The 22,191-nt window shown below is 42.9% G+C and overlaps 1 protein-coding gene across 1 annotated transcript in view; it reads left to right on the top strand.

Moving 5' to 3' along the window:
* The window catches only part of c2cd3 (C2 domain containing 3 centriole elongation regulator), a 67,296-nt gene extending 45,824 nt beyond the window's left edge, over positions 1-21,472 (top strand). The window contains exons 28-33 of the mRNA XM_007891305.2: positions 3,127-3,257; positions 3,959-4,120; positions 5,801-6,015; positions 7,950-8,979; positions 9,913-10,021; positions 21,133-21,472. Of these exons, the coding sequence (XP_007889496.2) occupies positions 3,127-3,257; positions 3,959-4,120; positions 5,801-6,015; positions 7,950-8,979; positions 9,913-10,021; positions 21,133-21,273 (1,788 nt within the window). The 3' untranslated portion in view covers positions 21,274-21,472. The remainder of the gene's footprint in view (positions 1-3,126; positions 3,258-3,958; positions 4,121-5,800; positions 6,016-7,949; positions 8,980-9,912; positions 10,022-21,132) is intronic.
* Positions 21,473-22,191: the final 719 nt, after the last annotated feature.

Here is a 22,191-nt window from a genome sequence, read left to right as displayed (position 1 = left end):
CAGATTAGTTTTTGGTAAACTTTGCAGAGATGATTTTACAGCTGCCAAGTGTGGTGTGAACATCATCAGTGAAGTGCAGCTACTGATGACATTGGTTTGGACAGTGATTGTAGGCACAAGACCAATTTTAAGGACCCTTTCCCCTTCTCCCCCTTCCCCTCCTAATGTACTAACTAGAGTAGGACTGCGGTAAGTAATGTTTAGGTAATTTGTAAACTTCTCAAGTTTCACTTCCGGGATTATGCTGTTACCTGAACCCTTTTAAATGGTTGATGTCTAATTATCTATTAGATAATACCTCCAATTATCTATTAATTTCCATATTTAAAAATTACTGTATCTCATTAATTACCTTAATAGGCTGACATGTTACTAGTAAAGGATATGTACAACAAAGAAAAGGATGGTACGTCTTGCACATACTCTTCCTATCTTACTTGGTCTACAAAGGGAGGGGAATAAGCATTGATAAAAGCTAATAAGATAAATTCCTGCGAAATCCCTTCATTTGCCCTGGGGATATTGTGCAATATTACAAACCTTGCCAGCTATATTTTACAGATGTATTTCTGTTGACCCAACAGTAGTAGAAACTATAGTATTCCATTCCAGGTTCAATCATTACTTTGCCCTTGCAGCCCTCAATCCGATCTTGGTGATGTAATCATACTTAAAGGAGTTAATTTTAACAAGGAAGCATTAGCTATCTCGTGAACATCTTTTTCACACTTCTGTCACTGTATTGTAGGTGACCTTAACCCTAATATTATTCATACCTTCAGATTTTGAAGGTGTGGATCATGCTACCTATTCAACTTTTTTTTAACCTCAATCAAAAAATATTCACCAAATTGCTTTTCTCTGAACCTTTTCCTATGGGATTTTTGTATATTTGAGAGCAGTATTCCCAGATTTTCACACAGTATTTGAAATGAGATCTCACTAATAAATCCTGCAGGATAAGTCTCCTTCATCCTGCATATCAATTCACTTCATTGGTTACAGCTTCTGAAACAGAATCATAGAATATTACAGCACAGAAACAGGCAATTGGGCCCATTAATTCTATGCTTCTTCCCACACATGAAGTACCTAATCTAATCACATTCTCCTGCATGTTCCCCATACTCTTTAATATTTCTTTTTCAAGATTCTGCTAATTTACTCTTAGGATTTATTAACTCTGCTTCAATATAGTCAACGAATAAAATGTATTTTCACTCAATCTGGGTATTCACTTGAAGTTTCCAGTCACTAATCATGTTATAATAATAATAATAATCCTTGCATTTGATATAGCGCTTTTCACATCGGGAGGACGTCCCAAAGCGCTTCACAGAACACACTGTAAAGTGAATTGACTGTATATTTGTGGGCGAACGCGGCAGCCAATTGCGCACAGCAATGTCCCACAAACAGTCGTAGATTGAAAATGACCAATTTATTATTGTTTTTGGTTTTGGAGGGATTATTATTAGGCTCTGTGTGGAGTAAGGAAACTTGCCCAAGGTTTCGCCCTCTGCCTGGAATTGGCGAGTGTAACCCAGATGGTACTTTCAAACGACTGCATGTGAATGCAACCCAAAGTGGAAACAGGGTGGATTCCACAGCATTGTAGCCCAGAGTTAATTTTAGCTGTGGCACTTCTGCAATATAAATACTCCATTGAAATGCTCATACTAGGGCTCATCAAATTGATTTAAACTAAACCCTGAGTAAGCCTTTTGTGGTGTACTGAATTAGGCCAGAAGGTGAAGATCAGTTTCTTAACAAAAACAAATGAATTTTCTTTTTCTCAGTATTGATTACCTTATGGCACCACATACTGTTTTAATAAAAAAAATAAAGAAATCAAAGATAATTTCTGTCAAACATGCATTATCAACAAATCAAACTTCTAATTGTATTTATGCAGTGAAATTACACTTTAGAAGCAGGATTTTTTCAATGCCTAGTCTAATGGCACTTTCAAACAAAAACCCCCAAAGGATAAAAAAATCTATTAATATTTTTCATTCTTGTGTTCCAGCACAACGAATTGTTATTCAGAAAACGTAGTGTACTACAAAACTGCAAGTTTTTATTTGTTCCTTCGTTTCTCTTTCCTCATTTGGTGCAATTCTCCAGGATCTCAGCCAAGAGACCATGGGTTGTGTCAGTCAGGAAGGTGAATTTGTTCTTTTGGTAGCGTTATATCCACATTTCTCATGCAAAAGCATGTATTGACTCCCATTCATCCAACTTCAAATTCATTTTCCATTTGTTAGCCATTTATCTTAACTAACTTGGATTCCATTGAATGGTAGCGAGCTTATTTGAGCTTATCTCCTGGCATTGTGTTATCAGTAAATAAAAAAATATTACAGTAATATAAATACATAATTTGAATTGCAAAACATCCAAAACACACTCCTGCAGAACTCCACGACTTAGAACTCCACTGGTGTATCAGCCTGGTAGCACTCTTGCCTCTTAGTCAAAAGATTATGGGTTCAAACCCCACATTGTCTAAGTCAAAAATCCAATGCATTGCTGGGGAGTATTCCATTGTTGGAGGTGTTGTCCTTCGGATGAGACGTTAAACCGAAGTCCCGTCTGCCTATCCAAGTGGACGTTAAAGATCCCCTGGCACTATTCGAAAAAAGAAGGAAGTTTCTCCCAGGGTCCTGGCCACCAAATCCCCCAAATAAAATGGGCCACTCACTCCATGGCAGTTTATGGGAGATTGCTGTACGCAAACCCACTGCCCACAAAATACACAGTCATTCCACTTTATGGTGTATCCTGTGAAGCGCTTTGAGACGTTTCGACAACATGGTAAGGCGCTGTGTCCAATGCAAAGATTATTGTTGTTATATTACCCCCAAACAAAACCTTGTCACTTAAGTAAAGTTGGTGTCACTCAAGTACAGGTTTACAATGGAGTAACATCAATAGTGCCAATGTGAAGAATGCTGTATTCACTGTATTCACATAAAGAATGCTTTATTCACTGCAGAGGAAAATATGGAAGTTATTTATTTGGAGGTAACTCAACTCTTATTTCTTCTAGATGGCATGGCTAACAAAAACAAGAAATATTTGTTTTCAAAGTAATGTGCTGTCATTTGCTTATCAATGTTACAGGCTCCTACCCTTGATTCAGTGCCATATAGGATCAGTGAAGCACATCACTTTTTCTCAAGTCACATCTCTGGACATTCAGAACAATTCATGGCTCCATCTTTGAATGTGGATGGTTTCCCAGCCACTGGCAGGTATGTGATAATACTATACGATTGTACCAAAGATCACCTACAAATTACTTTACAGTAAATCCTGTGAATCGTTTGAGACATCCTCGGGATGTGAAACAACAACAACAAAATCACATTAGTATAGGGCCTTTCACGTCGGGAAGACGTCCCAAGGCGCTGGGTCCTATATCAAATGCAAGGATTATTATTATCAACTGAAAACCATTTATTAGAAAGGCCATCAATTGCTGACATTTATTTTGTGATACTAATAACATCAGATAGCATTTCCCATTGCAATTTTTGGTTTGTAAAAGAAAATTAATTCGTGCATCTCATTAGTTCTGGCCCAGGCTCCACTGGCTCCCCATTCACTGAACAGATCAACTTCAAGATCATTCTTCTGTTCAAATCCATTCGCTCCCTGGCACCTCCCTATTTCTCCGACGTGCTCACCCCCCAATCCCCAACCCCCGGCGCCTTTGCTCGACTGGCACTTTATCCTCTACGGCCTTTGCCTTATCATGTTTTCGAGACATCTCAAAATATACTGTAAAGTGAATTGCTTGTATTCTGAGAGATATTTTGGAAAGAAAGTAATGTTTTATAACTATTGATGACAGTACAATTAAAATGGCAAAGCTCTTTGAGATGTCCTCCCGACTTGAAAGGCACTACATCAAATACAAGGATAATTAAAATTATTCTTCCATTCTTCACAGACCTGCCAATTCAGACATGCAGAGTTTGCGTCATGAAGAACATATGGAAAATGTACGCAGGTACCATCGGTCAATGCAACAAGTGGAGAACAGTGTGCATTCCTCTGAACACTTAGATTCACTTCCACAGCCCTCTCGATCTGCGCTGTTTAGTTCTCTAAGGTAAGTTATTATTTGTAAATGGTGGAAAATCATGAAATTTGAACTGGCGTGTAAGAGAGGGGAGAAAGTGTGTGTGAGGGGGAGAGAGAGAGAGCTTGGGGGAGAGACAGTGTGTGGTGGGGGTGGGGAGAGAGAGTGTGTGAGGAGAGGGGAATAGTCTTGTAGCTCAGTGGTTAGAGCACTCGCCTTGCAAGTGAGACACCTGGGTTCAATTCCAGGCAGAGGGCGAAACCTTGGGCAAGTTTCCTTACTCCACACAGAGCCTAATAATAATCCCTCCAAAACAAAACAATAATAAATTGGTCATTTTCAGTCCACGACTGTTTGTGGGACACTGCTGTGTGCAATTGGCTGCCGCGTTTCGCCCACAAAATATACAGTCAATTCACTTTACAGCATATTCTGTGAAGTGCTTTGAGACTTCAAGAAGACGTGAAAAGCGCTATATCAAATCCAAGGATTGTTCTTATAAGAGAATGTGTGGGGGGGGGGGAGCGAGCGTGTGGGGGGGGGAGCGAGCGTGTGGGGGGGGGGAGCGAGCGTGTGGGGGGGGGAGCGAGCGTGTAGGGGGGGGAGCGAGCGTGTAGGGGGGGGAGCGAGCGTGTGGGGGGGGAGCGAGCGTGTGGGGGGGGGAGCGAGCGTGTGGGGGGGGGAGCGAGCGTGTGGGGGGGGAGCGAGCGTGTGTGGGGGGGAGCGAGCGTGTGTGGGGGGTGGAGCGCGCGTGTGGGGGGGGTGGAGCGCGCGTGGGGGGGGGGTGGAGCGCGCGTGGGGGGGGGTGGAGCGCGCGTGTGGGGGGGGGGTGGAGCGCGCGTGTGGGGGGGTGGAGCGCGCGTGTGGGGGGGGGTGGAGCGCGCGTGTGGGGGGGGTGGAGCGCGCGTGTGGGGGGGTGGAGCGCGCGCGCGTGGGGGGGGGGAGCGCGCGCGCGCGTGTGGGGGGGTGGAGCGCGAGTGTGTGCGTGTGGGGAGGGGGAGCGCAAGTGCGTGTGGAGGGGGAGCGCGAGTGCGTGTGGAGGGGGAGCGTGAGTGCGTGTTGGGGGCGAGTGCGTGTGGGGAGGGGAAGTGCATGTGGAGGGGGAGCGCGAGTGCGTGTGGAGGGGAGCGTGAGTGCGTGTTGGGGGCGAGTGCGTGTGGGGAGGGGAAGTGCGTGTGGGGAGGGGAAGCGCGAGTGCGTGTGGAGGGGGGGAGCGCGAGTGTGTGAGGGGGGGGAATGAGTGTGTGGGGTGGGGAGAGAGTGTGTGAGGGTGGGGGCGAGAGAAAAATAGGGAGGGAGAAAACATGAAAGAGGGGAAATGAGAGAAGCGAACTGTGGTTCACCGTCGGGACAGAAGATCGGAACTCCTCTACGGCCTTCATCTCCTTTCCCCCCACCTCTGCAGTCTCCCAATCCAGCGGTTCCCTTTGCCCAGCAAACGCCAACTTGCTTCATGTCCCCCCACCCCATCTGCCCCACCATCCACATTTTGCCCTGTTCTCCGACCTGCTCCTTCCCCTCCCTAACACTTTGACTGCTCTTTGGGAGATCTTTTCCCTTCCCCACTCCCTCATCTCCTACCCCTAACTCAGGTGACAAAGATTCTTCCCACTCGACTGATGTTAACCCATAAAAAGCCAAAGCCCGAACAACATTTTAAGGGTTTATATTTTAACATCTTGTGGTTTTCTTTTATCTTTTGTTTAATAGAAAGAATCTCCGTGAGCTGGACGACATTCAAAAGTATTTCAGTCAGAAGTTGTCTCCTTCCCCCTTTGCTCACATTATGAACCCTGCTCCAATACAAAGAACCAATGAGGACACAATGAATCATCACCACACGTCACAGGAAAGTCCAGTTCATGAACAGAATCTCTTGGAGAAATCAAACTGGCTGGTTTCTCAGATCCAAAATGTAATTAGTGGTAAGTATTTACCAGCCCCTCAGCTCCCACCCCCAGGTCTGCACTATGCATGCACTTTGGGACATCCTCCTGACGTCAAAGACGCTATATAAATGTAAATTATATAATGTATAAAAACACTGCTACATTTCGCCAACAAAATACTCTTTACTTCACTTTACAGTATATTCTGTGAAGTGCTTTGAGACATCTCAATGATGTGATAAGGCACTATATCAAATGAAAAGATTATCATAAATTGGATTTTATAAGTAGTTTGCTATAATAAGATTCTTTGGGGATTTATTTTGCTAATGGGAAGCATTTTTATTCTTTTCAAGTTTAATTTAATTTCACAAACTCCATTTCACACGTTACTTGCCAATAGAAGATAGTTAGCCTTGAAACTGTTTGCAGTTTAACTGTAGAGTTTGGGATTGCCTATTTTGCAGTGGTGCATGTGCCATCATGTGTGGTGCATTTTGGTACAATCTGGGCTTGTGGCTTTTATTTTAAAAATATTCAATTTGAGTGTAAAATGGAGGTTCGAATTAAACGGTTAATGCCCCCAAAGCCAGGCCATTTCATCATAAAATTAAGATTGGACAGAAAGGCCTGTATTCTGCAGTTCTTGAGACAAACTACCTTATGGGCTTGTTTTTGGGAAAAAAAGTGTTTTGCCTTGGGTAGGAAAACATTTCTAAGAGTTCATCTCTGGAAACGGTGAAAATTGATTCATGGGCTTCGCAGATACTTAACTACCTGGGTTTGATTCCCGGGCAGGGTGAAATTTTCCTTACCCCACACTCTTCTGTTTACCTAACACTAAGTGTTAGTTGATTAATAACATAAGAAATGCTAGACGATATAAGATATAAGGTCCATCTAGTTCGCCTTCCACCTTCCTGGCAGACACATGCACATATGTCCCAAACTACCTATGTACTATATCCCATAATGTTATTTCCTAAAAGAAAACTATCTAATCTGTGTTTGAAAGAATCAACACTTCCTGCTTCAACCATCTCCCTAGGGAGCCTGTTCCACAGGTTCACTATTCGCTCACTGAAATAGTGTTTGCGTAGATTTGTTCTAAATTCGACCGCCTGCAATCGCGGGGCGGTTCCTCTGGTTTTACTATACGATTGCGGATCACTTTTCCGAGGATAATAATCCCTTCAGTTTTTTAAAAAATAGTAATAATTTGGTTACTCAATCCACAGCTGTTTGTGGAACACTGCTGTGCGCAATCGGCTGCCGCATTTCACCCATAAAACACACAGTCAGTTCACTTCAACTATATTGTGTGAAGTGCCTTGAGACGTCTCGAAGACTTGATAACGCCCTATATCAAATGCAAGGATTATTATTATTATGACTATTACTTATGAGGTTTAATGATTGATTGAATGAATCAAACAGAATGCTTTAACCAGGCTGTAGAATTGACTTATAAATCATTAGGTATCTGTTATATCGTGCAAGAATAATTATCCAGGAATTACTAGGTGAAATTTGGCTGCGTAAAACCTTGGTTGTAATTTAGAGTTTTTCTGTCTCGACAGGCTCGCTTTGTTTTCTCTGAAGATATAACAAATTTAGCATATTTTACATTTCACTGCAGAATTTGTTTTTAAAAAGTTCTTGCTAGCTTTACAACTTCTCTTGGGCTGTTTCTCATTTCTGAAATATAATTTTGTTACCTTTTAACATCCAGGCCATCAGCCAGTCTCAATCTGACCCATTTCTCTTTCAAAATGTAGTAAACTGGTGATTGATATTAATGTAATATTGTAAATTAGTGTAATCCTGACTATCTAGCGCCTTGGGACCATCTGAAAAGTGCTATACAAATGTAATTTGTTATTGTAACAGTTAAACTACAAAATATTGAATGAACGAAACTGAGAAATAGCAGTGGAATAATTTCTCGTTTGCATTTTATGGTCTATCAGGTCAACAGGAAAGAGCTAAACCTGCAATCACTCTTTCATTGCATTCCCCTCAATGTAGTGAAGAAAATTGGGAGAGAAAAGGTGAGGTTGAAACTGAAAGGTTACATTCGGAAAGTGAAGACCGCAGAACATCTTTGCAGCGTTCGCAGTCAGCAGAGGGTGAAAACCTGAAAATATACATTCCCTCAGAAGGAAACTCAGAGTTCAGGCAAGCTATACCAGATATTTGCTTGGATGAAGAGAACTTGGATTTGCAGAATGAAAGATCCATCATAGGGGTTGAAAACCAAGTTAATGTTTATGGGAGTGATACTTGTAGTGAAGATGGATATGAGGAATTTGTGATACAACCAAGAACCTTAAATGACGTGACTGTTATGACTGACAGGACCAGCCCGTGGTCAAGCATCTTGTCAGATTTAGAGGAAGGTCACCAGCCGAAGTCTGAGGTTAACATGGAGAGTCAGGACTCGGTGGGAAATGGGATCTTACCTGAGGAAAAGCAAAGAATTCATGCAAGTTCACATCAAGAAGAGCGGCTCTTTGATATATTGCACAGTAGAAGTAGTAGTTTGCCCAGCACAGCCGATGAACCTCCACTTACAGAGGAGTCTTCACCAGTAAGTGAAAAAGAAGAATGTGATGTGCTGGACCAGCATTTTGTAGCCCAAAACACACGAGACTCGAGTATAAAATTAAAGCAGCTACAATTCCCACGTAATCTAGGCTCTGATTACTCCAGTCCTGAAGAAGAGGAAGAGCTGCAGCAAGAACCCAGAGATTTGACCGAACATGAACTCTCCTCTACCCAAAGAGATTTACCATTTGTTGTTGGAGAAGAAGCAGACCCGGGAGCCAAGGGTGGAGACAGCCACCATGGTAATAGGGAGGAGCATCTTAACGAAAAGGAAATGGAGGCACCTCGAGAGTACAACATTGAAAACCCAATAACCTTTGCTGACAGTGTTCAACACAGTCTCAGTGATACTGAGAATGACAATTCTGAGGAAAATGAACTTTTAGTCAAATTGTATCCTTTTGCATCTATTCAAACTTTTTTTTAGCAATTAATGTGCATCTTAACACACGTGCCTCTGTTTACCCAGCAGTAAGTAGGAACCTGGTTGTTAGTCGATTGGCAGATCACTTTCCAGGGGTAATAATCCCTCAAAAAAAATAATAATACTGTGGTCACTCAATCCATGACTGTTTGTGGGACACTGCTGAACGCAATTGGCTGCTGCGTTTCGCCCACAAAATGCACAGTCACTACACTTTACAGAATATTCTGTATAGCGCTTTGAGATAGGTCAACGACTTGATAAGGCGCTATATAAAATACAAGGATTATTATCTTGTTAATGGTCATTTTTATAAAAAGAAAATAGCTCTTTCTCGGGTGTAGCACTCCCAACTAGTGTGACTTTCAAAGAGCCAGCACAGGCACGATGGAGTGAATGACCTCCTTCTAACTAGGATTCTACGCACAGCTTAATTCTCTATTCTCATATAAAAATACTGCCTTGGATGTTTTTTAAGCAATGCTGCCAAAATTCAAAAAGGGAAGAGAATTTCTCCCAGTGCCCTGGCCGACTAATTCTTGGTTGTTCACCTCCTGGCTGCTTATAGGACATTGCTGTGCACCAGCTGCCTGCCGCATTTTGTGCGCAATTGGCTGCTCCGTTTCGCCCACAGAATACACAGTCAATCCACTTTATAATATATGTTCTGTAAAGCGCTTTGAGATGTGTCTCAACTATGTGATAAGACACTATATCAATTGCTAGGATTATTTTATTTACCTACAAATCATGGCCACTACCCATTACAGTAATTGCTATGAAACACTTTGAGACTTTTCAACGTAATAAGGTACTATATCACTGACGAGTATTATTATTATCTTGTGTTATGTAAACAAAAGTTCACTAAGTTTTTGTCAACCTTAACCTGTTTTATTCAGATCTGATCCAATTCAAGTCCCAAACTTTTTCCTCACACCGAGACATTTGGAAGCTTCATTGAAAGTGCTTAGTATTGCACCATCATTTCAAGCAGCTACAGCAGATTCAGTAAGTTTTAACATGTTCACTAAGCAGTTGATGGAGTGTCAAACGTATTTCCTACACCCAAAGCTCATTTGCATGCATTTAATATAATGTTTTACTGTCTGCACATTCCTCAGCAGTCTTGTAGCTCAGTGATTAGACCATTCACCTCGCAAGCGAGAGACTGGGTTCAATTCCCGGCAGGGAGAAATGTTGTATGAAAACATTTCTCCTCATCTCCCCTCTGGATCTTTTGATAACTATCTCAAATCTGTGTCCTCTGGTTCGCGACCCACCCACCAGTAGACACAGTTTAATTGTTGACCTATTCATTATTGATAGGTCAGGGAATTGAGAATGTGTTATGCAAGCAAAGGGAACTGCTTAAAAATAGCCTGCACTTTATATTTTAGTCAGCCTCTCTATTGCAAAGGAAAGTAATTGAGTGCTTAACTGGCATAACTAGTTTCTAATTACAACTTGTAAAAGTCCTTTAACACTGTTTACTGTGTTATGGCAGCCTTGCTGGCTCGAAGGTGGAGTCAACTTAGGGTACACAATGTGCAGTTAATAAATGGTAAATGCATAAATTTTACCAATGTGCTCATCGAAAATTTAACTACAGTTTACTTTCATGTTTTGCACCTGTCATGCATTGGGTTTCAATAAAGCATTAGCACGGACAGTGCTCCTTTTAGTACGGGGAACTCTGGGCCTAGATTTGAATTCAACCCAAGTTTATGGGATGAAGTCTGCTGCTTAAGTCTGTTACGTCCTACAGCGTATTGGTTTAGAGCACTTGATCGTTAGTCGATTGGCAGATCGCTTTCTGGGGGTAATAATCCCTTCAAAAAAAAATAGAAATAATAATGATTTGGTCACTTAATCCATGACTGTTTGTGGGACATTGCTGTGCGCAATTGGCTGCCGCGTTTCACCCACAAAATACAGTCAATTCAATATATATTCTGTGAAGCGCTTTTAGACGTCTCAATGACATGACAAGGAACTGTATCAAACACAACAACAAGATTACATTTGTATAGCGCCTTTCACGTCAGGAGGACGTCCAAGGCCCTGGACAGAGTACAGCATTTCAGACCCGAGCTGGGGTCAGGGGGGGAGAAGGGAGGGGAGCGGAAGGGGGGGTGGCCGATGGCATGGGCGAAGAGGAGGGTCTTGAGGCAGGACTGGAAGGAGGCTAAGGAGGGGGCGAGGCGGAGTGACTGGGGGATGGAATTCCAGAGGTTGGGGGCAGAGTGGCTGAAGGCTCTCCCACCAATGGTGGGGCGGGTGGGGCGGGGGACGTGGAGCCGGCCAGAGCCGGCTGAGCAGAGGGAACGGGCGGGTTGGTAGGAGGTTAGGAGGTCACAGAGGTAGGATGGGGCGAGGCCATGGAGGGCTTTGTAGGTGAGGACCAGGATCTTGAACTGGATCCTCTGAAGGATAGAGAGTCAATGGAGTCGGGCGAGAGTGGGGGAGATGGGATCACGGAGTTTGGTGCGGGAGAGGACATGGGCTGCAGAGTTCTGGATTATCTGCAGTCTGTGGAGGGAGGAGTTGGGAAGGCCCACAAGCAGGGCATTTGCATAGTCGAGCCTGGAGGTGATAGAGGCATGAACAAGAGTTTCAGTGACCTGAGGGGTGAGGTAGTGGCGGAGTCGGGTGATCTTACGGAGGTGATGGAAGGCAGAGCGGGTCACGGCTTGAATGTGGGGGAGAAAAGACAGTTGAGGGTCGAACAAGACCCCCAGGTTCCTGACTGACTTGGTGAGTTGTAGTGTGCAACCATGGAGGTTGATGGTGCCAGAGCCTGAGGTGCTGAGGCGCTGGCGTGAGCCAATCAGGAGGGCCTCAGTCTTGTTCACATTCAACTGTAGGAAATTTGCCCTCATCCAGGACTTGATGTCCGACAGACAGTCTGTCAGGACAGCAGTGGTCCTGGAGTTGAGGGTGGAGGCAGAAAGATAGTTGGGTGTCATCCGCATACATATGGAAGTTGACCCCATGTCTGCGGATGATGTCACCAAGGGGTAGCATGAAGATATTAAAGAGGAGAGGGCCAAGGACAGAGCCCTGAGGGACCCTAGATGTGACAGTGCGGGGGCTGGAGGAGAAACCGTTAAGAGGCAACAAAGTGGAGATGGTGAGAGAGATAGGAATTGAACCAGGCAAGGGCAGATCTGCGAAGATTAAGTGAAGAGGAGAGGCGGTGTATGAGGATGGAGTGGTCGACAGTGTCGAAGGCGGCAGAGATGTCGAGGATAACAAGGAGGCAGAGGGAGCCCTGGTCACAGATGTTCAGAACGTCATTAGTGACTTTGACCAGGGCTGTTTCCATGCTGTGGGCAGTACGGAAGCCGGATTGGAGGGGTTCAAAGAAGGAATGGCGAGAGAGAAAGGAGCGGAGCTGGGACGCGACGACTCGTTCCAGGACCTTGGTGGACAAGGAGAGGTTGATGACGTCGGACAAGAGAGGGGTCAGAATGTGGAGATGAGAGAGGTGGGGATGGGATCGAGGGAGCAAGTTGTAGGTTTGAGTTTGCGGATGGTCATGGTGAGGCAGGAGGGAGAAATATGGTCTGAGGAGTATAGGGGGCGATGGGTGGGGGGGGTGGGTCATGAGGGAGAGTTGATGTGAGGTGGCTGAACCTATCCCCTCGATTTTGGATTCGAGGAAGTCCAGCATCTCCTCACAGTCGGAGTTTGAGGAGAGGATGGGCGAGTCATGGGAAAGTGGACGGAGGAGACGGTTAGTGGTGGTAAAGAGAAGCCTGGGGTTGTCCTTTGCCTCCAAGATAACCTTGGAGTAGAAGGAGGATTTGGCGGAGGCAAGAGCGCAGCGGTAGGTCTTGGTGTGGTGAAGCCAAATCTGCCGATGGACCATTAGTTTGGATTTGATCCAGGTGCGTTCAGCAGCTCGCACTTGTCCCTTGAGGCACAAATATTACTATTAAAACACAAATTACTATTATGGGTATAAGTCAAATGTAACCTCAACCTTGTTTTAAGTGTGCACAGGTTCACAGAACAGTTTAGTTCTAAATTGAACGCGGGATGACTGGTTGGGGATAATGAAAATATCAACTGTTGTAGTAAGGAAAGTGTTATCTCAGATGCATCATTGATAACTGCGCTAATGCTGACACTGGAGAGGTGATCACTGATAGATAAGATTACCAACTTTTCCACCATGCACTTGAATTGCAGATATCTGTCAATTGTCCTGACCTCAAAAACAGCTATGAACAAAAACAGAAAGAAAAACACATAACTTATGGTTTTCCTTATTTGAGAACCCAGGATTTATTGCTTCTCGTTTGCTTTATAAGTTTCAACAATATTTGCAGATTGTCTCTTTTTTATCTTTCCTAGTTAATGCCCCTTTTTAGTGTACTGTGCTGCCCTTTTCAGTTTGGGTGGTTCAGATCGCAGATATCTCCATTGTCTTTATAAGTTCTGCCTCTTTTCGTAAGTAATTTCATGGCTGTTGGTGGGATATATCTGTGCTTAATTGGCTGCTATATTTACCTACAAATACACAGTCACTCCACCTTACAATAAATCCTGTGAAGGGCTTCGGAACACCCTCCCGACATGAAAGGCGCTACACTAAATACAAGGATGGTGATGATTATGATTGGTAGCACTCTTGCTTCGAGCCGCACATTGGGACTTTAAACTCACAGTCTAAGTCTGATGCTCCAAGGGACTTAGTAGCCCAGGGGGAGAGTTGGTGGTGGAGGGTGGCAATGTTACAGAGGTTAGGAATGGCTCAATGACCAAGAACCCCGATTTAGGGTTTGAAAGACAGTTGAGGATTAAACAAGGCCCATAAGTTCTGCATCTGCTCCTTGAGATGGAGTAAGAGTCCGTGCGGTGGAGTGAGCAGCCGTGCAGGGCGATGCAGTCAGTGCCTGGATTAAAAGGCGCTGACTGAAGCCAAGGTCTTGTTGAATTTAACTGGAGGAAGTTGGAGCTCATTGAGATGTCTGACAGGCAATTGGTCATAACAACAGTGATCCTGAAGTCAAAGGTAGAGGCAAGAGAGGTAATTGGATGTCGCCCATGTAATAATAATTCTTGCATTTGATATAGATCCTTATCACATCTTTGAGACGTCTCAAAGCGCTTCACGGAATATACTGTGAAGTGAATTGACTGCATATTTTTGTGGGCAAAAGGCAGCAGTCAATTGCACATAGCAGTGTCCCACAAACAGTCGTTGATTGAGTGACCAATTTTTTTTAAAAAAAGGAATTATTACCCCAGGAAAAGCGATCTGCTAATTGACTAACAACTGGGTTCCTAGTTACTGCTAGGTGAACAGAGGCGCGTGGACTAAGGAAACTTGACCAACATTTCGCCCTGCCGGGAATCAAACCCAGGTTTCTCACTTGCAAGGCGAATGCTCTAACCACTGAGCAACAGGACTCCACACTGTACATGCAGAAGTGGACCCCATGTTTGTGGACGTTACTGAGTGGGAGCAGAGGGATGGTGAAAAGGAGAGGGCCAAGGATAGAGCCCAGAGGGAAAAATATTTTGGTACAGAATACAGGGCATGTTTTGTCGTATGGGAAATGCCGTGATATCTAACTTTACATGCTGAAGCATATAAAGTTGCTTACCATAGCTCCTGCACAAAATTCCTCAGGCAGAAAGTAAGACTGGCTTGGCTAGATAAGGTTGTTTTGAACATATTAGTATGTCGTCATTTGTTCTGGCACACAGCTGGTTTCTAGCACTGCAAGATTAGTGGGGGTGGTGACAGAGAAAGAGTACTGATCTCTTCAGATATTAATGCTAGATCAATTTAAAAAGAAATGATTTCAAAACTTTTGAGGTTTAACTAATTTTCTACTTCAACTAATTTTTTTTAATTTTAACTCGCTGTAGTTTACTTGCACCCGATTGAAGTTATGGAAAGTAAAGTTGCTGCAAATCATATCCAGGAGGTTAGTTGCTTCACTGAAATGGATGAGGCGTCTAATAAGGATAAGCACATTTGCAATTTTTTAAAGTAAAATTGAAAAATTTCAGAACATTCACTGATTGATGTTCTTTCAGAAATGTGTTGTTATCTTGACAAGTATAATAATAATAATCTTTATCACGTCTTCAAGACATCTCAAATTGCTTCACAGGATATGTTGTTAAGTGTAGTGACTGTATTTTGTGGGTGAAACGGGGCAGCCAATTGGGGGCAGCCAATTGGGCACAGCAGTGTCCCACAAACAGTCGTAGGTTGAGTAACCAATTTATTATTATTTTATTTTTAAAAGATTTAATAAGATTTTGCATTGTTTTCACCCCACTCTAAAAATACTACTTTAATTTATAGCTTCTTTATCATGAACCTGTTTTATCAAAATCAAGATTTGGTTAGCTCACATTACTGCACATCAGAAGTTGTTGTCATCTGTAACTTGCCATTCCCTTTGAGATATGGAGGTGAAACTAATGATTTCGCATTCTTTTACATCACAATTCCACCCTGTTCCAGTGCTGTGACCTTTTCATGTTTCCAGTTTCCTTGATATATGTTTTTAATGTAAGCTTATCATAAAATGGAATTTCTTGTAGAAGGGATTGAGGAAATATATTTACTGTTTACTTGTAATATCACTCGAGTTATATAACTAGATCTTTGTCATTGTTTGCACTTGCAGTGAGCTACTAGCTTGTGGTTCACCAGCCATGTAGATCTAGGAAAGTTGCTCTAACCTTTATGCAGGGTTCAACCTGTTGCAGAAAGATCGAATGTTCGAGTGTAAGTGCTGATCATTTGCTCTCCATTAAGTTGTCCCTTGCACAGCAGCAATAAATTTATACTTATAGTGCATCTTTCACTCCAGGAGGATCTCTCAAAGAGCTTCCAAGAATCATCTGGAATCTAAGTTTGATAGAGCTGAGGATAGAGGCGGGGGAGAGGTGAACAAAAGAAAGATCTTAGGATTGGCTTTAAAGGTGGGGAGGGAGGGGGTGAGGTCGGGGGACTCTAGGATGGAGTTCCAGAGAGTGAGGGCAGAATGGCTGATAGCTCGCCCATCGATGGTGAGGCAGGTTTGTTTCACTTTCAAAAAATGTTGGGGTGGAGGAAGGGTTTAGGATTGGGTTCAGCCCACATTGGCACCCAGTGATGTCTTCATATTGTGTGCATAATGATAATACTTGTATGTTGAAGCTATTACCAAATGAAGTAGTGAAGATGTGTGTCTGAACATACTCAGTAAGTTCTTCGAGCCTTTTACCAATAAACAGAATGTTTTAAAAAGAAGTTTTTAAGCCAATGAAAACAAGTTTAAACATAGACGCTGCCACCTCCAAAAATGACGGTATGAGCAGAGAAAATGAAGGAAAGAATGGAATGACCAGACAAGCAGATATGAAGTCTTTGTTTTTAGTAGTCTGGGGTGAATGTTAATGAATTATATTATGTGCCAGTCCTTTAGCTCAGTGGTTTGATTCCCGGCAGGGTGAAACATTGGGCAAGTTTCCTTACTCCACGCGCCTCTGTTTACCTAAGAGTAAGTAGGAACCCAGTTGTTAGTCGATTGGCGGATGGCTTTTCCAGGGGTAATAATTCCTTCAAAAAAAATAATAATAAATTGCTCACTCAATCCACGACTGTTTGTGGGACACTGCTGTGCGCAATTGGCTGCCACATTTCGCCTACAAAATATACAATCAATTAACTTTACAGTATGTTCTATTAAACGCTTTGAGACATCTCAAAGACGTGATAAGGCGCTATATCAAATGCAAGGATTATTATTATTAATAATCCCTCCAGCTCGTGGGTCAGAAGGTGGTTTTGAAGACCTGGAGACCTTGAGCTCGTAACCTTGACTGACCCTACAATGCATTTTAAAAGAAAGCAAACAACCAAAGTGTAAACTTTTAGATCGCTATTAGAGCCTAGGATCTAAGTCAAGCACAACTACATTTGGTTCACTGCAGTGAGGATTGTTCCTCAGGAGTTGCAGCAGCCACTAACAACATTATTAACTTGTACAATGCCCGAAGCAACAGAAGAGTGGATTCATTTTAAATTATATCTTTTGTTTGCATAAGACCCTTGAATGAAATTGATAACTAAATGAGTCCTGATTAAAAAATAATTCTGTTACAGGCTACAGAAAGGCTTGCATTACATTTGCTGATTGCCAGTAAACTCGTTGCTGAGTTGTGAAGAGTAATACTTAGCATAATAGGTGAAAGGTACATGAGAGTGCTGTCCAAAGAAGGATAGTGTTTAAATTGATTACCCTCATTTTGTGCAAAACCTTCTTTGAAAGGATGATTATAATTGGGCAGCTCTTTCAAAGAGCCGACACAGGCACGATAGGCCAAATGGCCTCCTTCTGTGCTGTAGGATTCTATGATTCTAGGATAATGCAGGATCATTCAAAAAAGTGGTTACTTTACGGCTGTGATTGCTATACACAAATTGCCTGACGAGTTTGCCTACAAAATAAGCAGTCACTACATAGTAAAATCTTGTGAAGCGCTTTAAGACTTCTCAATGGCGAGGTTAGATGCGTATTTGATTTACATATGTAAAATATCAGTTGCCTTTATCCCACAAATGTAAAGACTTACCTGGAAAAACATTTCATATTAGGTGATCTTCTCTCTTCAAAGGCGCGATGTAAATTGTATTGTAACCTCACTCTGCTGTTAAAAAGTCATGGTTCTGGAGCTTACTATTAAATCTTTTTACATCTCAATCTTTCACTTGGCAGTGTGGCTATTCTGAGGACTGGCATAGAAACAACAACAAAGTTACATTTGTAAAACACCTTTCACGTCGGGAGGACGTCCCAAGGCGCTGAACAGTTGGGAATCAGGACCCAAGCATGGGGGGGGGTGTAGGGTTGGGTTGAAGGAGGGCAGAGAGGTAGAAGGGCGGCTGAACGCACGGTCGAAAAGGAGGGTCTTGAGTCGTGCCTTGAAGGCGAAGGGATTATGGAATGGAGTTCCAATGGTTGGGGGCAGAGAGGCTGAAAGCCCGGCCGCCGATGGTAGGGCGGGTCGGGCAGGAGACATAGAGCAGGCCGGAACCTGCTGAACAGAGGGAGCGGACAGGTTGATGGGGGATTACCACTGGGCTATATAACTTAATTAGGTTTTAAAAACCTGTAGATTGTCCTTTCTTCAGGGCATAGTGGCTGAGAGAAATTTCTATCACAGAAGGAGCCCATTGAGTCTGCATAGCTCTCAGAGCAAGCTGCCAATTCAATGACATCGCCCTGCCCTATTCCCATATCGTTCGAGTGTTTATCTTCGAGTGTATGTACCTGTTATGTCCCTGTTGAAACACACAATGTTCTCTGCCTCTACCACCTTACTTGGCAGAGCATTCTAACAACTCTGTGTGGGAAATAACAATGGAAAATGTTATAAAGGGACAGATTCCCAGATCCATTTCTAAGTCCCCATACCCAGTTCCGTTCCTTTCATTCTATACTTTTGCCCTACATTTTGTCTGCTTATTTGCAATTACCAGCCCTAAATTTAATTAGCCTCGCGATTGCTAAATATAATTGAATACTGTTCCAAATGTTATGACGTTTTGCCTGCTTTAGCAACTTTCTTTTGCAGTTAACAAAATGAACTTCCCCTTTCGTCAGTCCAGTATTACTGTTTTCATGAGTCATTGCTTGCCCTTGACGCAGCAACACAAGGCAAACAGGATGCTGGGGTATATTGCTAAATCAGTTATGTTCTGCAGTTCCCAGCTGCACAGACCATGCTGAAATATTCTATAATTTCTGGTCATCCCAACATAAGGATGACAGCTCAGGCCCTAGAGAGAGTGCAGCGGTCAGGAAAGAGAATGGGCCCTAAAAGTTACTGGGATGAGCTGTGGGAAATCTAGGGCTCTTCAGTTTGAAAAGCAAACATCTCTCCTGTAGGTGACGTAATAATAATAATCCCTGCATTTGATATGGCGTCTCAAAGAACTTCACAGAATATAAAGTAAAGTGAATTGATTTTTGTGGGCGAAATGAGTAAGCCAATTGTGCACAGCAGTGTCCCACAAACAGTTGTGGATTGAATGACCAAATTATTTATTTGCTTGTTTGTTTGTTTGACGAAGGGATTATTACCCCCGGAAAGTGATCTGCCAATCCATTTAACAACTGGGTTCCTACTTACTGCTCGGTAAATAGAAGCGCCTGGAGTTAGAAAACTTGCTGAAGATTTCGCCCTGCCGGCGAATCGAACCCGGGTCCTCTCTCGTGCAAGACGAGCTCTCTAACCAATACGCTACAGGACTCCGCATCTTATGTTGGAGGTATTTAAATGCTAGATGGGATTGAGAAAGTAAATCCAGACTTTATGTTCAGATACGCCAAGTCACCAAACAAGAGGGCCTGGATTCAGAGTTGGGATGGGCAATTTTAGATCAGACACTAGGAGATATTTCCATTTAGAGAGGACAATTAACACCTGAAAGGTTGGTAAAGACTAGAACACTGGGCTCATTTAATACATGTTGATTTTCTAGTGGGAGAATGATTGGGTAGTTACTTTGGAAGATTAAATTAAATGTCGGCCTGATAGCACTCTTGGTTTTGAATCAGAAGGTTTTAAGGGGTAGCAGATACCTTCCCGCTGTTTTGCAATTAAATAATACGAGCGGTAAATAATAGATACTGCGTACATTTTTCCAAAATGGTAAGAAAATCGTGGCAAAGATATAAGATGATACAAAATTACATTTGCATAGCACCTTTCATCTCATGGAAATGTATCAGTGATATCGTAATATTAAGGTTCGTGCCTGTAGCGGTGCACGTGAATATTGAACTCCCTCAGTCTAAATGTGAGAAGCTGATGTAAGTCAGAACAACACTGTTGTGGGAAATCTTTGCAACAGATGCTTTCTGTTCAACTTCCCAGAAGCTACCCCACATTAAAAGCCCGACAATAACAAGTTCAGCAACAAGTGCAAAACATGATGACAGTGAGTTGTTGTTGCTGTTTGTTCTCTTCTCTGACAGACATTTCTTTCTCTACAGTGTCCCACAAGTGACTGTTTGTGGGACACTGCTGTGAGCAATTGGCTGCCGTGTTTCACCCACAAAATATACAGAAAATATACAGTCAATTCATTCACTTTATGGTATATTCTGAAGTGTTTTAAAATGCCTCAACGACGTGATAATGCGCTATATCAAATGCAAGAATTATGATTAGTATTATTAGACAGAATTATGTTTCTCCTTATACAACGCCATGACCTTTATTGTTTTTTATTCACATATGAGCTGACAGTGTTTTAAGTTGTTCTGCTGTGGGGATCATTCACATGTGAGCCTCAATCTGCCTTCACAAAACATCCACTTGTGTACCTTCTAGCAGCAGTGATGAGGAGCAGGAACTTCTCTGATTTTCCATCCTAAAATTACTGATCCAAATCTTTCAGAAGATCACAACATTGGTCTGGAATGAAGAAGGCCTTTTGAACCTCCAGCTCTCATCATTCCAGAACACTAACCCTACCATCACAGCATCAAGCTGTTTTTTAAATAAGTCTAATGAATAACACTCTCCCTCAATCCCTCCGCCTTGGCCCTCTCTCCCCTTTTTCAAGTCCCGCCTGAAAACTTTCCTCTTCGACCGTGCTTATGGCCACCTCTCCCCTCCCCCCCCAACCCGGCTCGGAGTCAGGCTCCGCCGCTGTTAAGCACTCTGAGACGCTACCCTTCGTGGAAGGCGCTATATAAGTACAAGTTGTTGTTGTAGAATCCTGACATCAACCACCCTTCCTGCAACTTGTTCCAGTCATTAATTACTCTCTGGGTATAGAAATTTGCAGGGTTTTGGGGAAAGAGTGGGGGAGTGGGACTAATTGGGTAGCTCTTTCAAAGAACCGGCACAGGCACTATGGGCCAAATGGCCTCCTTCTTTGTTGTAGGATTCTATGATTCTACAAGTAAAATTTTGTGGTATCTGTTCTGAAATCACCCTTTGTAACTCTAAACCTGTGTCCTCTTTTTCTACTGTCTTAGTGCATCCTAAAGTATCGATCTGGGTTTACTTGAGGGGAAATGTCTTTAATGAATTTTGCACCTAATTATAAATGCAACTTTTAAAAGATTTTCTTTAAATGCTCTTTGCAGAGTGAGATGGCAGGGACCTCGGGACCTGCCGGTCGACGCAGCAACCGTCCGAAACCAAGACTAACATCAACAGAACTGCCGAGAAAGGAAACCGAAAGAATCGCCAGGATTTTTGCAGGACACTTTACAGATAAAAGCTGAAACCTTTTTATTGTCAGCAGAGTGTCCGTGCACATGCAGAAACCCATCACTTTAATTAAGAGTCTCCAAACCTAACAGGAGTTCAGTTTTGTTAATATGTTAAATAATGTAATTTAATTTAGACATATGAAAATAAATTCATACATTGCTATCCACAGGGCGAAACCTTAGGCAAGTTTCCTTACTTCACGCACCTCTGTTTACCTGGCAGTAAGTAGGAAACAAAAACAGAAGTCGCTGGGAACACTCAGCAGGTCAGGTCTATGGAGAAAGGAAAGTGAGTCATCATTTCGGGTCCACAACCCTTTGTCAGACCTCAGGAAGTAGGAACCCTTTGTTAGTCTATAAGTGAGAGAGAAACATACACTTTGCTATATGTCCTAAATACTATTTCCATACTCCTTGGTGGGGGAAGCTGACATTACTATACACTCAAGGAGAGGGAGGGAGGGGGCACAAATGAAAGTTATAATAATATAGAGGCAAAGTGCATGTGTGTGTGAGAGAGAGAGATAAGGAGGAGTTCACACGAGCAGTTCAGATGAGATTTCCTGGCAGTGAGAGATTCAGCTGCTTCCGCTTAAGAAATTGGGTGTCTATTAGCACGGAAGTTCCAAATGCATTTTACATTTTGGTTTTGTTTCTATTGGAGGAAGAATTTGATTGAAGGGAATCAAAGGAGTAATAATCAGGAGTTCCTGTAGCCTAGTGGGTAGAGGACATGCCTCGCAAGTGAGAGAAGCTGGGTTTGATTCCGGCAGGGTGAAACCTTAGGCAAGTTTCCTGACTCCACACGCCTCTGTTGACCGAGCAGTAAGTAGGAACCCGCTTGTTAGTCGATTGGCGGATCGCTTTCCAAGGATAGTAATCCCTCAAAAAAAATGTAGTCATTCAACCCACGACTGTTTGTGGAGCACT

This window comes from Callorhinchus milii, unplaced genomic scaffold, assembly GCF_018977255.1.
Source record: "Callorhinchus milii isolate IMCB2004 unplaced genomic scaffold, IMCB_Cmil_1.0 Scaffold4, whole genome shotgun sequence".
In the NCBI taxonomy this organism is placed as follows: domain Eukaryota; kingdom Metazoa; phylum Chordata; class Chondrichthyes; order Chimaeriformes; family Callorhinchidae; genus Callorhinchus; species Callorhinchus milii.
This window is presented reverse-complemented; position numbering and strand designations above follow the sequence as displayed.